Source organism: Anoplopoma fimbria, chromosome 15 (genome assembly GCF_027596085.1).
Source record: "Anoplopoma fimbria isolate UVic2021 breed Golden Eagle Sablefish chromosome 15, Afim_UVic_2022, whole genome shotgun sequence".
Lineage (NCBI taxonomy): Eukaryota > Metazoa > Chordata > Actinopteri > Perciformes > Anoplopomatidae > Anoplopoma > Anoplopoma fimbria.
In genome coordinates, this window is record NC_072463.1 from 7,646,297 (window position 1) to 7,663,267 (window position 16,971).

General features: G+C 41.0%; 1 protein-coding gene across 1 annotated transcript in view; it reads left to right on the top strand.

The window, feature by feature from the left end:
- The window catches only part of sptb (spectrin, beta, erythrocytic), a 40,585-nt gene that overhangs the window by 12,212 nt on the left and 11,402 nt on the right, over window positions 1-16,971 (top strand). The window contains 23 exon segments of the mRNA XM_054613255.1: window positions 1,040-1,120; window positions 1,279-1,394; window positions 1,534-1,646; window positions 1,729-1,916; window positions 2,824-2,941; window positions 3,961-4,119; window positions 4,867-5,169; window positions 5,258-5,408; window positions 5,832-6,702; window positions 6,918-7,055; window positions 7,381-8,140; window positions 8,383-8,585; window positions 9,530-9,620; window positions 10,023-10,169; window positions 10,800-11,066; window positions 11,524-11,748; window positions 12,314-12,403; window positions 13,013-13,303; window positions 13,629-13,759; window positions 14,012-14,216; window positions 15,150-15,373; window positions 15,645-15,795; window positions 16,513-16,757. Of these exon segments, the coding sequence (XP_054469230.1) occupies window positions 1,040-1,120; window positions 1,279-1,394; window positions 1,534-1,646; window positions 1,729-1,916; window positions 2,824-2,941; window positions 3,961-4,119; window positions 4,867-5,169; window positions 5,258-5,408; window positions 5,832-6,702; window positions 6,918-7,055; window positions 7,381-8,140; window positions 8,383-8,585; window positions 9,530-9,620; window positions 10,023-10,169; window positions 10,800-11,066; window positions 11,524-11,748; window positions 12,314-12,403; window positions 13,013-13,303; window positions 13,629-13,759; window positions 14,012-14,216; window positions 15,150-15,373; window positions 15,645-15,795; window positions 16,513-16,757 (5,268 nt within the window).

A 16,971-nucleotide genomic window follows, 5' to 3' on the forward strand; every position in this document is an offset into this window, starting at 1 on the left:
TCTTTTGTGGGTGGCTACTTGCGGCCCTTTGTGCTTGTATTTGTTTATTTTGTCTGGGTTTCTGTTTAAATAATTCATTTGTTATGTTATCTTGAAAAGTGTGTTATAAAAAAATTAACTATTATTTTAAATATTCCTGTTTTTAAATGGATGAAAATGAGTTTGCGAAAGGCAGACACAAAATAGTTTTTTGTATTTAATTATACTGTTTAATTAAATAAAAAACAGTGAAGCAGTCTTGAGATGAAAATCCAATGTAATCAAATAGGTCCAGCCAAAACAACAGTTTAGATGTTTTTCCTTTTTTAACATATAACTTGTTGAATATATTTAATAACAATAAAACGTATAGTTTGGTGCTTTTGGAAATATAATTATTAGCTTTTTTTGCAGATAGGTAGATGAAGAAATCGATTGAACTGCTAGGAGACAGTTAGCGTAGCTTAGCATAAACACTGGAAACAAGGGGGAACAGATAGCCTGGCACTCTCCAAAGGTAACAAAATCCCCCTACCAGCACCCCTAAAACTCGCTAATTAGCGTCATATTTGTGTAATTTGTATTAAATAAATGTTTTATGGGGGATTTGTGCTGTTGTGGGGTTTTTTTTCACCTCTGACAGAGCCAAGAAAGCAGTTACCCCTCAGGCTTTATGCAGACCTGAGTTAACCAGCTGCTGGCTGTAGATTAATATTTACAATACAGACATGAGAGTGATATTGATCTTCACATCTAACTCTCTGCAAGAAAGCCAATCAGATGTTAAACTATTCTTTAAGGTTATAGGTCTTCATTTGAAGTGTCGTTATTTGCTAGCTTTGGAATCTGTTATATTTCAGAATCCATGCCTCTAACATGTGTGATCTTTTGAACAAATCACAAAATGCCATTACATGTCTGCTTGAACCTCAAGCTGCAGAAATACTCGTTGCACTTGTTGAAAAGCAGAACAGATCCCAGACATTGATTTAAAACAGGAGTTCCTCAGCAATGTCCCTTATGTTCAGTCAATGACATCCCCTTGGCTGTTGTTTTGCAGGTATCCCAATGTCAACATCAAAAATTTCACCACCTGCTGGAAAGACGGCATGGCCTTCAACGCTCTCATACACAAACACCGGTAAGAAGAGATGAATGGCCAAATCCACTCTCACCAGCTCTGCTATGTAAACACTCATGAAGCCCGTCTGCTCAGTGTCTCTCCTCCTCATTCTGCTTCGTCTCTTTCACTGTCTCATTTTCCTCTTTTGCCCTCTTACTCCATCTTTTCTCTCTCAGGCCAGATTTGGTGGACTATAACAAGCTGAAGAGGTCAAACCCGACCCACAACCTCCAGAGCGCCTTCAACGTCGCGGAGCAGCAGCTTGGCGTGACCAAGCTGTTGGACCCCGAAGGCGAGTGACTGATGGAGGCTGTGCCTTCATGTGGAACTAAATGTTTATGAGCTTTAAGCCTGGTGGAAAAAAAGACCTCAGGACCAGATATGGTGTCTGGCTTGGCTGTGACTGACTTGCTTGCCGTTTTGTTTTGTAGATGTGTTCACAGAGAACCCTGATGAGAAGTCCATCATCACGTACGTCGTGGCATTTTACCACTACTTCTCCAAGATGAAGCAGCTCGCAGTCGAGGGAAAGAGAGTTGGAAAGGTGAGATGGAAAGGTGACGCACGCCTGTGACGAATTTGTTAACATAAAATTGTTCCTGATTGTCTTTGACATTCTTCCTCAGGTTCTGGATCACGCCATCGAGACAGAGAAGATGATTGATAAGTATGAGACGCTGTCGTCAGACCTGCTGACGTGGATCGAGCAGACCATCGTCGTGCTGAACAACCGGAAACTTGCCAACTCTCTGACTGGAGTTCAGCAGCAGCTTCAGGCCTTCAACACCTACCGCACGGTGGAGAAGCCGCCCAAGTGAGTTGAGCCAAGACACCTTCCCATTACAACACACTCTGTTCTGTTTCTGTTCTGTACTCTTTGTCCAGTGCTTTTTAATCTCCAAGAGAAAAAGAAAACAAAACTCACCTTTACAATATTAAGATTTTTTTATTTAATATCAGAGTTAACATAACAAACAAAAAGAAACACAGAAAACAAAAACAAAAAAACCCACAAATTGTTGAAAACCAATTTTCAACACACCTTCTGAGCAAGTGGATTAAAGTTGTCCTTTAAATCTAAAAAGAACACCAAACTTTTTCATGTAGGCCACGAAATATCATCATTAACTACATTGATACAGAAGAGAGATTTCTATTTTTCCAACAGTTTGCAATACACTTATTGGGTGCCATTATAGCTAGTAGTAATACAATTATTTGTTATTATGAAGATTTTTAAAACATTTTTTTTACTGTTTTTAAACAGATGTCTTTGACTTATTTTGTCATCTATGGACCAGCAAACATTGCTGATCCGACATCTAATCACATTTAAGTGAGCACATTGATGTGGATGTAGAAAAATAGATAAATTAATTAATAAATATCAATATAATAAGACATTAGATGGAAGTGAAACACATAAACTAATAATTATTTATATGAATATTATTTTAATAAATTGTAAAGTTACAATATTGAATACGATTAGATTAGAATAAACAACATTTACAATTATGTTTTGATTTTTTTATAAAAGTGACGATCAGCAAACACATAAATCTTTAAATTAAGGTGGATGTGGCTTATACATTAATGTGGACATCATACAGAGATTGTACAAGAAGAGAGCTATTTTTCATAAGTTAAAACAAAAGCAAAGACAAAAAGTGTACGGCTCATTTGTACTTTTATGTGTGACTTATGTTTGTTTTTTTCAGGTTCCAAGAGAAGGGAAACCTGGAGGTGCTGCTTTTCACCATCCAGAGTCGTATGAGGGCCAACAACCAGAGGGTTTACACGCCTAAAGAGGGAGCCCTGGTCGCAGATATCAACAGAGTGAGAATGATCATGTTTTTCCATTATCAATTCATCCTCTGTATATTTTCTTCAATTATTTGATTCATCATTCAGTCTATAAAAAGACAAAAACAAGAAAAAATAGCCAACCGCAGTCTATAAAATCCCAATGAAATGCCCAACAGTCCAAAACACAAAGATATTCAGTTTATTATCCTCTAAAACAAAGAAAAGCAACAAATCCTCCCAATTGAAAAAGCTAAGACTGAGGGATTTTTGCCATTTTTACAAAAATGCCCAGAATAAAACAATGAATAAGTAATTAAAAACAAATGAACTAATTGATTACTTGACTAATCACTTCAGCTGTAGTTTTAATGTTTGGATTCACCTATAAAGTCTCTCTTTTGACCAGCATGTAAACATTTTGTAGTGTGAAGCTCAGGCATACAGCTCAGTTAAATGGACAAGATTCATTCATTAAGCAGTGCACAGTCCCGAGGCCACAATTAAATCACAAATGAATTGAATTATACTGGTAATACTATAATGCAATTCGGTAACTGTTAAATAAAACCCATCTCTTGAAGAAAATAGTGGCCTGACAGCACCACAAGCATAAGAACATAAAAAAATAACACTGACAAGTCTCTAGCACACGAAGGGTTGGGATCTATCTCCCTCTAATAAAGCTAAAAATAAGATATGTATTCACAGGTATTGTAAGTAGATCTGAGACAATTAATTGATTAATAAGTTAGTAGATCGAGAACAACAATTTTGAATATCAATTAATCATTTAAGTTATTCACCATGCAAATATAGTCAACATTTTCTGTATCCAGTTTTTTTAATTGGCAGATTTTGCTGATGAGTTAAATCATTTTCAATGTCAAACCAGTTCTATAACTGACATTGGCCTCTTACGTCTTTATGGATCGGATCAAGCAAAAAGCTTCTTAACTGGGAATAGAAAGTATCTCATCGCTCTTACCCCCACCCACCCCACCCCCCCACATATGAAAAACAACAAACATCATCTCATCATCTGTGTGCAGGGCTGGGAGCGTCTGGAGAAGGCGGAGCACGACCGGGAGCGAGTCCTGAGAGACGAGCTGATCAGACAGGAGAAGCTGGAACAGATGGCGAGAAGATTCGACAGGAAGGCTGCCATGAGGGAGACCTGGCTCCTGGAGAACCAGAGGCTAGTGGCTCAGGTAAAAACATCCACAACAAAACTATGGATATTATATGATGCTGTTATCTGATATTTAGGCTAACCAATTAAATTAAGCTACCAGCAAATAGTTTTACAGATTTGCTTTAGATAATTGACACAGCCGGTTGTTTGCAGATGTGATTATTGGTGATGAGAGATAAACAGCTGAGACAGGTTGCCATGACAAAAATAGAGAGATGACACCAACTAAAAAGTGTAATAAATAAAGTAACAAATAGCAACTTTTTAATCACAAAAAGTTAGTTAGAAGAAGTTAGAAGAAAATAGATATTTAGCTGTTTGTTTATCTTGTAGACATGCAGGAGGATGCACATTCATGATGTGTTTCCCCAATGGTTTCACACCATTACACTGACCTACAGGTGGCCATAATAAATCGATATATGCAATGTGCAAGCAAGGCAGTAAAAAAGGTAGAAGAAGAAGAAGTAAAGTATAGTAAACATGAATGTAAACAATGCCAGATATAAAATACTTAACAATCTGCTTTGCAAATCTTGTGTGAATAAGGAAACACATTCAGCATATTTGTTAGAGCTTAAAAAAACATGAATGTTGGTGAGAACCTCTGAATGTAAACATAGCATAAGTAGCAATATAAAAATGCTTCCAGTATAAGTACAAATTAAAGTATTTGCAAAATGTACCCACAGCTATATAGGTTTACCAACTAAACCATGAGGTTTCTTGTCACCTGAACCGCTCTCTGCTCCCCTCTCCTCAGGATAACTTTGGTTACGACCTGCCAGCTGTGGAGGCAGCGAAGAAAAAGCACGATGCCATTGAGACTGACATCGCTGCGTATGCGGAACGTGTTCAGGTCCTGGTGGACATCTCGAAGGAGCTGGAGTCTGAGCGATACCATGACGCCAAACGCATCGACGTGCGGAAAGATAACATCCTTCGCCTGTGGGACTACCTGCAGGAGCTGCTGAAGGCTCGCAGGGCGCGTCTGGATAAGAACTTGACCCTGCAGAGGATCTTCCAGGAGATGCTGTACATCATCAGCTGGATGGATGACATGAAGGTACAGTACAGGAGGCAATATTCATCAACTATAAAAAACAAATTCTAGACACTTAACTGATCAGATTGCACTTTCCTTGTCTCTTCAGGCTCGACTTCTGTCTCCTGACTATGGGAAACACTTGTTGGAAGTTGAAGATTTGCTACAGAAACACGCTCTGTTAGAGAACGACATCGCTCTGCAGGCTGACAGAGTGCAGGGCGCCAGTGCTGCTGCTCTCAAGTTCGCCAACGGAGAAAGTAAGTGCAGTGGCTCATCACGCCCCTTACTCCTGGTTTTGTTGGAGATGAGGACACTAAAAGGATTGCAGGCCATGGACTTTGACCAGGGCCGGATCTTGAACCTCAAAAGAGTAAAACTGTCCAAAAATACTGAAAGTTATCATCAGATGCTTTGTCTGGTCACGTTTACATATCCTGTGATCGTATATTTCCTACAATTTTATTTCATCAAAGTTCATGAATTCCTGCTTGTGTAAAAAAATGTCAACCAATGCCCAAATCAAAAAGTAGTGATATGGATCCTCATTTTGAAAAGGCTTACTAACAGTACTTACATAGAATTTCAAGCTAAGAATGTTATTTGCACCTTTATTCAAAGTACATTAAGTGCAATATATATATATATATATACTGACTCTATTGCCTTTCATTTTTCCTCAGGCTACAAGCCATGTGATCCTCAGGTGATCCGGGACAGGGTGCAGCACCTGGACTTGTGCTACCAGGAGCTCTGTGCCCTGGCGGCCCAGCGAAGAGCTCGCTTGGAACAGTCCCGGCGCTTCTGGAACTTCTTGTGGGAGGTGACAGAGCTGGAGAGCTGGATTAGGGAGAAGGAGCACCTTTTCTCCTCCCTGGATTATGGCAAGGACCTGACGAGCGTGCTGGTGCTCCAGAGCAAACACAACGCCTTCGAGGACGAGCTCGGAGCCCGACGCGCCAACCTCGACCAGGTCTTGGCCGAAGGAGATAAGATGATCCAGGCCAAGCACTTTGGCTCCCCCAAGGTACAAGAATCCATGGACGACATCAGCAGGCAATGGCAGCAGCTGGAGGAGCTGGCTGCGTTTCGGAAACAGAACCTCCGGGACACCCAGAGGTTCTTCCAGTTTCAGGGAGACGCTGATGAACTCAAGGCCTGGCTGCTGGACGCCAAGAGGCAGATGAGCAGTGACGACATGGGCCACGACGAATACACCACCCAGCGGCAACTGAAAAAGCACAAGGACCTGAAGAATGAAACAATCAAGAACGGAGCTACCATAGATGCTCTATCCAAACAGGCCAATGCGCTGCCAGAGGAGCTACAAAACACCCCTGATATCCAGAGACGTCTGAAGGACATCAAGGACCTGTACATGGAGCTCATGTCGCTGGCTGACCTGAGACAGAAGAAGCTGGATGACGCTATGGCCCTGTACACCATCTTCAGTGAGACAGACGCCTGTGAGCTCTGGATGGGTCAGAAGGAGACGTGGTTGGTGGGTTTGGAGGTCCCTGAGAAGTTGGAGGATCTGGAAGTAGTACAGAATAGGTACACAGAACATGTTATGTCGTAATGCACTCCTGAAATATTGTTTGAAATGTCTAGATTTCATTTTGTAATTCATAAAAATCTGGAAACAATAGTTCTACCAGAATGTTCAAAAAGGAAAAACAAAGCTTTTTTTCCTCCAGGTTTTGTGATCTTGTGTTAATGCATCATCTACTTGGTACTTTTTTTTTTTTTAACACTTTTCTTGTTTCCAGGTTGAGCATTCTAGCTCAAGATATGGCCAACGTTCAGTCGAGAGTTGATGACGTCAATAAAGCTGTGAAACAGCTCGAGGACAGCAGACACCCTCGCACAAAAGAGGTCAAAGAATGTCAGATGCGACTGAATAAGAGGTGCTTCACATTTATTATGAATTCACTATATGTATCATAAGTACAATACATTTCTGATTAATCACTAGAGACAGTGTAACTTCAATTGGTGTCTGCAGGAAATACATATAAATACAGGAATCAGCAATAATAATTTAGTATAAATTATTTTATTAATTGACAGTGTTACACCTGAAATATCAACTTGCATAGGAAATTATTAGGAAATAACAGATCTGTAAAATACAGTGTTAAAAAAATATTAAGAGGGCTCATGGCAGGGTATAAAACAAACCTGAAGATCACATTAAAGTGATTCAACATTCAACAAATATTTCTCTTTCAGGTGGGAGGCCTTCAAGGCCATGGTGGAGGACAAGAAGAGGAAAGTGGATTCTGCCGTTAGTCTAAACAACTACGGGCTGGAATGTGACGAGACAGGGACCTGGATAAAAGACAAGACACGGGTGATCGAGTCCACACAGGACTTGGGCAATGACCTGGCAGCCGTTATGACCATACAGAGGAAACTGTTTGGCATGGAGAGAGATCTTGCCGCCATCGAGAACAAGCTCACCTTCCTGAGCAAAGAGGCCGACCAGCTGGCTAAGGACCACCCGGATAACGCAAATTACATTTTAGCCTGCAGAGGGGAGCTGGACACAGCCTGGGATGCGCTAAAGAAGACCCTGAAAGACAGAGAGGACTCTTTAGGCGAGGTCAGCAAGTTACAGACCTTCCTCCAGGACATGGATGACTTCCAGTCCTGGCTTTTCAAGACCCAGAAGGCCGTGGCATCGGAGGAAATGCCGGCCTCTATGCCCGAGGCCGAGGAGCAGCTCAGCCTTCACGACGCAGTGCGTGAAGACATAAACAACCACGAGGAGGACTATCACCGTGTGAGGGACACCGGGGCCCAGGTCACCCAGGGTCAGGAGGAGGATCCTCAGTACCAGCAGCTGGAGCAGAGGCTGAAGGGGCTGGACCGTGGTTGGGTTGAGCTGCAGAAGATGTGGGACAGCCGCAAGAACTTCCTGGACCAGGGTCTGGGCTTCCAGCAGTTCATGAGGGATGGCAAGGCTGTAGATGCCATCCTCAACAACCAGGTACTGTACATCATGTGTATGTGGAGAAAGACTATATAAATTAGGATTACGGCTTGTCTCCAATTTGTGTCTTTTAGTGGAACAGTCCATAGAGTTAGTGATGGTTTTTAATAACGGGGTTGGTGATGCTACAGGTATTTAAAACATGCAGTATGGGGGAATTCAGAATGGTCAGTTACCTCGCAGCTGGTTATTTGTCTAAAGGGTTGTTTGTCTTTTTCTTTTCTTTGCTTCGTTTTCAGGAGTACACCTTGGCGCACATAGACAAGCCAGACACCTTGGCCGGGGCAGAGAAAGCTCTGAAGAAGCATGAGGACTTTGTGAGCACCATGGAGGCCAACGAGGACAAGATTGACGGCACTCTGCAGGGCGGACAGCGGCTGGTGGACGGAAACAACCTGTACTCTGGGAAAGTGCAGGACAAAATGGACTCAATCCGAGACAGGTCAGATGTTATGGTTTTTGGTCAATATGATTACAACAAGGTTTGGTCAAAAGCGTTATTGAACAGTAGACAATTATGATGATATTTTAGTACTTCTGAGAAATCTCTGTCATCAATCATGAACAGTTTTTACTAAGATGGTTCTTTATTGTCTTTTTCTTTATTTCCCACAATCGCAGTCATTTTTCAAACTGTTTTTTGTCAGAGAAACCATGAATTTATATATGATAAAAAAATAATAAAATTACAATTGAATCAATAATATTATGTCCGTAAATGAGAAAGAAAACATCTTTGCAATAAGACACATTAATCAAGGCAAGCGTACACTCTGAAGCAACTCTCAAGTGATCAAATGATTAATCACGTTTATTTTCTGACAGCGGGAGAAGCCATTTTTTATTCTGGCTCATGCTTTGTTTTTCTACTGCAGTCATCTAATATCTATGTCTTAATTAACATAAGAGACTTTTGTTATCACATAGTCCAAAATGTAACTTTTAGCATACAAGCCCTTATCTTATGTAGAAAAATAGAAATCTTTTCATTTTAACCTGTTCTTTATTATAGTTTCCACCAGCTCAGCATTCAGCTTTCTTATCACTGTATCATTATTGACAACAGTAAGCAGCCGAGAGAGCATAGGAGCTTGTCCCATTAACTCCCACAATTCAGCTTGGTAGACGGACGCCCGCAGTAATGGATATTGATCTTTAAGTGAGAGCTATTCTTCATGGAGTAGCAGAGAAACAGATGATGTTTTGGGTTACTGTGTCAGGTATTCTTCTGTGTGGAGGAGGAGCTCATAATGATTCACCCTCTTGATTCACCACCCCCCTCGTTCAGCGTCTGCATCCTGTTATGTCACAGAGACAGATGTTGAATTAAAACGTAAAGGAAGATAAGTTGTGTTTTTAATGTATTTTCTTGTGTTTGACCTTCAGGCATAACAAGAATAACAGAAGAGCCCAGGAGGTGTCAGAAAAGCTAAAAGACAACCGCGACCTGCAGCACTTCCTGCAAAACACTCAGGATGTGAGTTCACCGTTAGTTTACAGTTCATGTATTCACTGGGTAACATCAATTAGTGCATTAATTATTAACTTAATTATTCCTTCACTGAGACTTGACACTACAGTTTTGATTATTGTAGTCAATTTGCCGAACACACTCTGCGTTGTTTATCATAACACAGTGGTACTTGCTGAGACTACATTTATATCTTCCCTATTTGGCATCGGGGTCCCATTTGGCTAATTGGTAAATGCTCTGTTTTGAAAAGATAAAGAATGAAATCCTGCTCAAAGAAAGTCACCTCTGCACAAATTAAAAATGCTGACGTTTCCATGACTTTCCCAAGTTTTTGAACCGTGCATGCCTGAATCTTCGTTGTTGATTTAAATCTTTAATTTTTCTTTCTTCGTCTCCTTGCTTCAGCTGACTGTTTGGATCAACGAGAAGATGCTGACAGCTCAGGACACGTCGTACGATGAGGCAAGGAACCTCCACAGCAAATGGCTGAAACATCAGGCCTTCATGGCCGAGCTGGCCTCCAACAAGGACTGGCTCAACAACGTAGACCAGGTTGGTAACGCTAAGCTTCTGAAATGTGAAGATTCAAAGCTTTTCTTTGCCATGCATGATAGAAAACAGAAAATCGTTTCATATTGGGCTGTTGGATGAGATCATCTTGGCCTGTAGGAAATTAAATCATGCATTTTTCACTGTTATTTGACATTTTGTAAAAATAAATAAATAAATTCAATTCAATTCAATTCAATAAAAATGATTTATTGAAAAATTGAAAAACAAATATTGACAGTTTAAATGATTATACAAATAATTGTTAGTTTCTGTCATGATGTTAATATAAAACTACTTTTCTGACATCATTTTGGCATAAAATAAGAGAAACCTGAAAAATTTAAGACACAGGATAACATGGTAAAATATTGGTTTTTTAATATCATTGTTCCTTTAAACGGGCTTGTATTGGTAAAGCATTAAGTATTGATTAAGTTAAGGCTTTAGTTATCTTTGTTTTATAAAAGATTATTAGCTTAAATGACTGAAATGATGCAGTTGTGAATCTTATTAAGATAATTGAATTGACGTATTCCTCCACCATCAGGTAAAACATGATTTATTTTTTTGCCCAGAGTAGTTCTTTGGAACATCATCATTTTCTCTCTGTGCATGTTTTTGTGGATGCAGGAGGGTCAGGAGCTCATGGAGTCCAAGCCTGAGTTAGAGCCCATCGTGAAGGAGCGTCTGGCCAAACTCCACGAGCTGTGGGAGAAGCTGGAGTCCACAACCCAGGAGAAAGCCCGGCTGCTGTTTGATGCCAACCGGTCTGAGCTGTTCGACCAGAGCCTGACTGATATGAAGAAGTGGCTCGGTGGGCTGCAGCAGCAGCTACAGAGCGGCGACGAAGACGTCAAAGACCTGACTAAAGCCAACATCCTGCTCAAGAAGCATCAGGTCTGTGTCTCTTCAGCATTTACAATAAACACTCCAGATTTGTATGCTTATTGTGTCTGCAAAGCACTTCTTAAATCACGTGTAGTTAAATCTCACCATGGGAGTGAATACATTAAAGTTTTATCTTTAGCTTTTGTGCTTTCTTTGGATTAACTTTGAGTGAGTGAGTACCTGTGTCGGATCTGTATTTGTGTTTGTACAATCTAAATGTGAAAAAGCATTCGCTTTCTTGGAAAAAACAACTACAACACCATAAGCCCTCTAAATTATATCACAGTCTGTTTCGCATCAGTAAAAGTTTCATTAAATCAAAAGCGGAAATCAGTGGCTAAACTCAGTTTCACACATAAACGGCAAAACAAACTAACTTTTGGTGCGTTTACCCTTCACTACATCCTGATTAGGCTCTTGAAAGGCTATTCATCTTTTTTTCTGTAACCGTATCTCCTCGTGCCAGATGACAGAGAACCAGGTGCGTGACCGGGCGCGGGAGCTGGAGGAGCTCCAGGAGGCCGTCATGAAGCACGGCGGAGGGAGGGAGGACCAGCCGGAACTTGAGGCCGAGCTGCAGGCCCTGCAGAGGGACTTCCAGCAGCTCCTAACACCACAGGCCCAGCGCAAGGGCAAGCTGGAGGCCGTTAAAGCTGTCCATCAGTTCTACAGAGACCTGGCCGATGAACTTGTAAGCACGGAGCAAAATGAAAGCGTTAAAACTCTTTGCTCTCACAAAATGAGTGATAGCACAAGATTTGAATAAAGGATGTTAGATTTTAAGTAGCGGGATCAATGATGGCTTTTGAGCGACAGCAAGAGAAAAATCTTTTGGGAAATATTGAAACCTGAATATCAGAAGGGATTTTCTTTCTGCACAAAATGATAACTTCTTCATTTTGAAATTACTTTTTCAATTATAGTATGTGCACTTGGTATGCAAGACAGTAAGACCATCAGCTCTCTCAATGAAATTGACTCTGCAGGTGAATCTGGGTAAAAAGCTTTAATCCCGTATTGGTTTCTCTGCCTAAATCCACTTAGAGACAGCTTAAAGAAGGATTTTTGCTTTTTGAGAAAAAATTTATAAAATTCAGTATAGGAAAGGCGGTCTTAATATTTTTTTTATACTCTGTGTGCACCTGAGATCTGTGAAGCTGTTTCTCAACAGAAACCAGTCCCTACTTTATTCTCTTTTCAGTATCATAATCCTCTTTTTTCCCCCTTCTTTTTCTCCTCCTCTCACTCTCTCTCAGCTCTGGATTGAGGAGAGGATGCCCCTGGCAGTGTCACAAGAGCACGGACACAATCTTCAAACTGTGCAAATGCTGCTGAAGAAGAACCAGGTGAGGGGTTTGTCTGTAGGAAAAGGGGTTTCGGGTAGCTTTACTGTAAATTGCTGCATGTCAATTCTTCTATTACATTATTTTCCTGATCAATTGTTGCGATTAAGGTCTTTAAAAAGTCAGAGAACAGTTAAAAAAATACCCCTCTCAATATCGTAGAGCTCACTGTAACTTCTTCAAATTGCTCATTTTGTCCCACCAGCAGTTAAAACCCAAAGAGATTAAGTTTACAATTATGTATGACAAAGAAAGGCAGAAAATACTCTTATTTCAGAAGCTGGAACAAGCACATTTTTGGGGTATTTTTAAAAAATGTATTACTATTTTTACTGATAAAATTATTGAAAGAATTGATCAATTCCTCTGTCGAATGTGGTACACTGCGCAGTAAACTAAGTTTTCACCTGCCAGTCTAGATAATATTGACTACTTATACTGTAAAAGCAAAGGAAACAACATATCCTAGAATACACTTAGTTTGTTTGTTTTTGTTTCTGTATATATTACAAAAGTATGCAGGATTGAGGAGCCTCTTGAACACCATCATTTGATTACCATCATCTCTAACGCGATGCTTTGCACTCACTGTCTCCTTTTTCTGTACATCAGACATTGCAGAAGGAGATCGAAGGCCACCAGCCTCGTGTTGACGAAGTGCTAGAGCGAGGAAGGAGGATGGCGGCGGCCGCCAGCGCTGAGGGCAGACCGGAGGCAGAGCGGATCACGGACCAGCTGAAGGAGCTGAAGGAGGCGTGGGCCCGGCTGCAGGACGAGATGGCCAAGCGCAGGGAGAGGCTGAGCGGCTCCAGCTTGGCCCAGCATTACTACATAGACGCGGATGAGGCCGAGGCCTGGATAGGGGAGCAGGAGCTTTACATGATTGCAGATGAAAAGGCCAAGGTGAGGAGCAGAGAAACTGCTGTGCGTCTCAGACAAGGAAACAGGCTGATTAATCAGTGTCGGGCCGCAGATGTCTGAAACAGATCTTATTATCTAAATCAAAAACAATCATGTTGTACAAATAACAAGTGGCACTGCATGCATTAACATGATTACATGGTTAGGGTTTTCTTTAATTAAGTTGACAAGCTTTTTATAAGTAGCACCCTCTATTGAGAGCTTATTTTGAGTGTTTTGTTTTGCTTTAATCTGCAGGCTCCCTTTCTCACATAATTTCATTGCTGTTTTTATTCTGCCTCCTCCACCTCTTCTTCCATCCTTCCAGGACGAGCAGAGTGCCATGCTGATGCTGAAGCGCCACATGATTCTTAAGCAAGCCGTGGATGACTATGCTGACTCCATTCAGAGGCTGGCTGACCGAGCCCAAAAAATGTTTGCTGAAGACCATCCCGATGGGTTTGTGCTTGGATAATTTGATGTAAACACAGAAAAGAATTACATCTGAGGAACTCCATTCACTCATGTTGTCTCAGTCAGTTGTGGTGTAGGGTGATAAGAGAGACACACATGTAAAGTGTGATAATGTCTGTTTCCTAATCACACACCGCATCTAGAGTAAACCAAAAACCAATCTCTTTCTATTTTGTCATTTCTCTATCCTCCCTGTGTCTCATTACCTCCTATCTTCTCACGTTCTTTTGTCTGCAGTGAGGAGATCATCAGGCGACAGAGCCAGGTGGATAAGCAGTATGCAGGGCTGAAGGAGCTGGCGGAGGACCGCAGAAAGAAGCTTGACCACACCTACCAACACTTCCTGCTGAGCCGAGAGGTGGAGTACCTGGAACACTGGATCGCAGAGAGAGACATGGTGGCCTCCTCTCAGGAGATGGGCCAGGACCTGGACCACGTATCGGTATTATTCACACGAAAAAACATGCAGACACATGCGATCATACCTTTATAAGAAAATTATTAACATTAGAGTGCATACAGAGAGAGAAACTGAGAGGGACACTGGCCACAAAATGTAATTCTCTGGGAACAGGTAAGAAAGTTCATCGATCATATTTCACCCAAATCTGCTTTTTACCATTTACCATTATCAAAAAAATATAATCAAAGTGCCAACAGTTCTTTCTCTGAGCAACAGAGGGAGATGGATGCTTCCATATCAAGTAGGCTTTTATCTATTGAACTGTTTTATTATTTCATTTTTTATTTACCAGCATTTTTATTTATTTTCTGCATCAGTCTCAAACTGTTTTGCTGTTTACATTTTATCATCAGCTCTGTAAAACACTTTAAAAGCAGTGTAAAGCACCAACCTGTATGATAGGTGCTATACAAATAAAGTTTGATTGATTGATATAGTACAGGTGCTTAAATACACATTTAGCTGCATGTGGCAATTTTCTTTTTATGTCTTATTTTGGAGCTGATTTAGATTAGACAGTTATGCTCACTGACTAGAATGTCTACATTATAGGGAACTGAAAAATCATAACTAAGTAGCAAATGATAGAAACTTTTCATGAACAGCAGGAGAAAAGAAAGAGGATAGATTTCCTATTTTATTAAATGATATACTGCTTCTATGCTTCTTTTGGTGTAAAGAGATGACAGGCTGTTTTAATGAACACATGATGTATACAGTTTAAAGATATCACATTACATGATTTTTGGGGTATTTAAGTCAAAAATAGTTTTCTTTCGCTGCCATATGTGCTCCAAGCCAGCACATTGTCCTGTGCAGCTCAAAAACTAAATGCAGTTCCATCTTCCATACAAAAAGTACAAATATTGTTACCTGTTATTTTTGAAAAACATATCTGTCTTTTCTCTTCAGCTTCTGAGGGACAAGTTCCGAGAGTTTGCCCGGGAGACGGGGATGGTGGGTCAGGAGCGAGTGGACCTGGTCAACGAGACGATAGACGAACTGATCGAAGCCGGCCACACCGAGGCAGCCACCATGGCAGAGTGGAAGGACACCATCAATGACAGCTGGGCTGATCTGCTGGAGCTCATCGACACTCGCGCTCAGCTCCTCACTACATCTTACGAGCTGCTCAAGTAAGCAAAACAATATCAATGAACCAGACCATGTCATCTTCATTGATGCCATTAAGATTTCATGTGTAATCCTGTAATGCAACATAACGTGTCCAACCAAATGGGAATGATGTTGATATCTGGAGGAACTAACTGCATCAACCAGAACACATCTGGTTACAATAGCACAGAACATTACAACTTTAAATTGATTATAGTAAATTGGATTATTCATGACATGATAATGCACACTAAGCCAAAGAGACTGAGAGATTGATCCCTTTTTTTAAAGGTACTTTGATGATGGAAAGGAGCTCGTCGCTCAGATCCACGAAAAGCAGAAAGAGCTGCCCGATGATGTGGGAGAAGACTTCAGCAAAGCCGAGTCCTTCCACAGAATGCACGCCGCCTTTGAGAGAGACATCACCGCTCTAGGCAAACAGGTACAACACAGGGGATCCGCCCTTTTTATTCTGAGGGAACACAGCAGGCAGCGGCCCAGAGGCAAACCTTGATGATTCATTTCTAGAGGGAGGAGAGAGTGCTGCAATATTTGGGCAACTCTGAACAGTGAGGGTAAGGAGCCATTAAAGGTGGTCCTGTGGGGGGATTTTTACATTTATTTCAGCCTCTTAATCCCATTTCTTTGGGATGAAAAACCTATTGATAAAAAAAAAAAATAAATATATATATATAAAAATAATAATAATACTTATTTTATATAGCGCTTCAAAGGGTATTCAAAGGTACTTTATGTGGTAAAAATAGAACTAATGATTATTACATATCATTCTTGGCAACAAACTGAACCCACTGTTTGTGCTCTGCTGTTTCCCTCAGCTCTATCCTTTAAATATCTTTAAGTAAAACTTATAGATTGGACCATAATTACCCCCCAAACTAGTCATATAACAAAATCCTGCTCTTATGTACACGTCTTATAGTCAGATTTTTGGTGAGCACAGAGCAACTTTCCCCCTTCAGCAGATGAATGTTAAAACAGCCTTCTAATGTCAAACTCAGTACATACATCACTCCGAACAGTAGAGGTCAAACATCCATGTAAAGTAACAATATGCAAAACACAGTTTTGAATGGAGGGAGACTTTAGTTTTTATAAATTACTTTAATGATTTGACTCTTGATTCTCCTTCCACCAGGTCCAACAGTTCCAGGAGACCGCTTCACGACTTCATGCCCAGTATGCAGGGGGACAAGCGGACGCCATCCAGGGTACAGAACGAGAGGTGGTGGAAGCCTGGAAAGGCCTGCTCGATGCCTGCGATGGCCGCAGGGCGCAACTGGTGGACACGGCAGAGAAGTTCCGCTTTTTCACCATGGTGCGAGACCTGATGGCCTGGATGGAGAGCATCATCCAGCAGATCGAGACTCAGGAGAAACCCAGGTGAGCCCACCTCGGACAAGAACTTCACAATTTAATTAGATATCCATTCAGGAAATTTCATCTTAGAATCAATGTGGATTTCTGCTAATTACAAACAGCAAGGGGATAAACCTGACATCTGTTTAAGACAGATGAAAAACACACCTCAAACCTTGCCCTTTGAGTATTTCAGTTTGACTGAGGGGCTGTGGCTGAGAGGTAGAGTGTTGAAATT